The sequence below is a fragment of the Apaloderma vittatum genome, unplaced genomic scaffold (genome assembly GCF_000703405.1).
Source record: "Apaloderma vittatum isolate BGI_N311 unplaced genomic scaffold, ASM70340v1 scaffold22602, whole genome shotgun sequence".
In the NCBI taxonomy this organism is placed as follows: Eukaryota; Metazoa; Chordata; class Aves; order Trogoniformes; family Trogonidae; genus Apaloderma; species Apaloderma vittatum.
This window is the reverse complement of record NW_009703408.1, coordinates 26490-28979: the sequence shown is the minus strand read 5'-3', so window position 1 is coordinate 28979 and position 2490 is coordinate 26490. Positions and strand designations below refer to the sequence as shown.

At 40.9% G+C, this 2490-nt stretch overlaps 1 protein-coding gene across 1 annotated transcript in view; it reads left to right on the top strand.

The window, feature by feature from the left end:
* Window positions 1-335: 335 nt before the first annotated feature.
* The window catches only part of LOC104270310 (protein FAM189A1-like), a gene marked incomplete at its 5' end in the record, with an annotated part of 16836 nt that continues 14681 nt past the window's right edge, over window positions 336-2490 (top strand). Inside the window, one exon of the mRNA XM_009864629.1 lies at window positions 336-471. Coding sequence (XP_009862931.1) covers window positions 336-471 — 136 coding nt within the window. The remainder of the gene's footprint in view (window positions 472-2490) is intronic.

Below are 2490 nucleotides of genomic sequence, written 5' to 3'. Positions count from 1 at the left end.
TTCCAACCCCAACATTCTGTGATTCTATGAAGTTGCAGATGAGATTTAATTTTCTGAGGAAAACATTGCAGTTAATGTATGTTAACGTAGAGAAGGTTGTTAACAACTGCAGAATGAGATGGCTGACATCCAAAACGAAATACAGTTTTTAAAGCTACCCTGTGAATGAGGGCTTCATTCTGGTTGTCTGATGAATTTCTTCAATGTAATTCTTCATGGTATCTTGACTCGGAATTCAGAGAATGCTCCATATCACTGTGGTGTAGAATAGTTCAGCAAATACATCCAATGCCATTTCTTAATAGGTGAGTTTGCTTGCTTGTGTTTTTAAACAGGGGTCTCCATTTGGACTTTCCTCATTCCCCGTTCAGTGCTTTATATGAAGTAACCATTAACAGCCCAGGAATGCTGTATCCAGCTGAGCTGCCCCCTCCTTATGAGGCTGTGATTGGAGAGACACCTGCCAGTCAGGTAAGGAGAGACGAAACTCTTTACATAGTCTTGAAATGTTCGTGATGCTCAGAAACATTTACCTTCTTTCAAGATGTTTTTCAGACCGTTCTCTTTAAAAAGGGTTGAACTAACGAATTGCGCTCGGTGTGCATTCTCCCTGTGTTCTTGGCATGTTTGGGTGAACACTTTGCAAATGGGAAAATACTTGAAATTGCTTTTAGAAAGCAATTTTTACAGGCTTCAGTAAAAACTCAAAGAATTGAGCGTTCTAGATGTTGCTTATTGGTTGTTATTAGTGCACTGTGGAAATCTCTGTGTTCAGTTTGCCAAACTGGACCCTCATTAGAGAGGGGAGTACTTTGCATTTCCCCAAAATATAACATTGAGAAGTTTGCTAGTGAATTTTTTCACATCAGGGGAAACCACAACTGAAACCACAATTATTAATGATGTAAATATTTACTCTTATACACAAGAAGGTTATTAAGAGAATGAGTGTCTGAGGAAAAAACAGAATGTTGAGATGCACAGTCCCTTACAAAAATGCAGATAAACTCACAGCTAGGCTTAATTTTGCAGCTTCTATGACTGACAAAGCAACTTCTGACAACTCTTTAATCCTTGCCTTGGATTATACCTTCTGCCATGTCCCACAGTACACGGGTCAAACATTAAGCTACCTTTGATTTACTTGACATTAACTGCTTGTGAGTGAAGTCCTTTTCTGAACAGCAAAGTTGTGGAGTTTCCAAAGCCGTCTCCTGCAAGCTCTGGAGGAGTCGGTATTTTCCAGTGATTAAAAAAAAACAATTAGCAAAACTGATATGAATTATACATGGTTTGGGGGAAAGAGGAGGATCATATCTGTGATAAGAATTTGTGCGCGGTACTAGATGTGGTGTAGAAAAGTGTCTCTACTTAAGCACAGAATCATTTTGAGCACCCTTGTGACTGGGATTATGCTTTGCATGAGCATCGACATCCGGCAGCACAGTAGCACCAGTATAGAACAGAAATAAAATTCAAGAAGACATAATTTTAAGCAAGAAGAGCGTGAACTTTGATAAGCAGATGTATCGACCGTTATTTTGTGTCACCTGGGGTCAGCGTCAGTGCCTTGCCTGCTCATCTCTGGCGACCTGCGTTCCGGAAGTGTTTGTTCTAATTGAAAGTGAAAAGGAGTGGTGAGTTTTAATTTCTAAGGGGTGATAATTACATAGTTTCTCACCAGGAGTGAGTTTATATCTGCTGGTTCAGAGAGCTGTGGGAGCCAAATAGCAGCAGGCACCGAGTATCACGAGAGAAGTACGTCCTGTAAGCTACCCGAAGTCCATACAGCCACTCTGTAGCCATGGACTTTTGTAGATAACAAAAGCCCTAACGTGGTTTATTTTGCAGTGTCCCTCTGGATCTGTAAGTAGAGTAAATGGAGCCAAAGTCCAAGACAATTTTAGGTCTACAAGGGAACAAAATGGAGTCCTAAATCCTTACGTGATGCAGATGCTCCCAGATCATAGGCACCAAGCTGCAGTCCCATAGGAACGGAAATAACCAGATTTATAAACCCCTCTAAGGCAGACTTTGCAATGGAAATCGTGGCAGAGCTTTAGCTACAGAAATGCTTCTGGGAACCATTATTTAATAATGTCATAATTGTGAAACCTCTTACCAAGCATCAAGCAATAGGTCTTGTTTGTTTTTAAATGGATTGAGGTCCTTGGAGTTTTATTAAATTGTATTAAATTAGACTCAATATTTCATGCGCTTCACAGACAACAAATGTCAGTGCTAATTTAAGTGGCTGCATCTAAGTAAAAACTACTGTTGTCATCTGTACTGATTAGGATTTCCCATTTTATGACTACGAAAAAAAAGGGAGGTTCACATTGTTTTCCTTGCAAAGTCTTGGCTAGGAGAAAGGGATGGGAGGGGAGGGGAGAGGGAAGGGAAGAGAAGGAAAGGAAGAGAGAGGAGAGGGGAAGGGAAAAGGGAAGGGAAGGGAAGGGAAGGGAAGGGAAGGGAAGGGGAGGGAAGGGG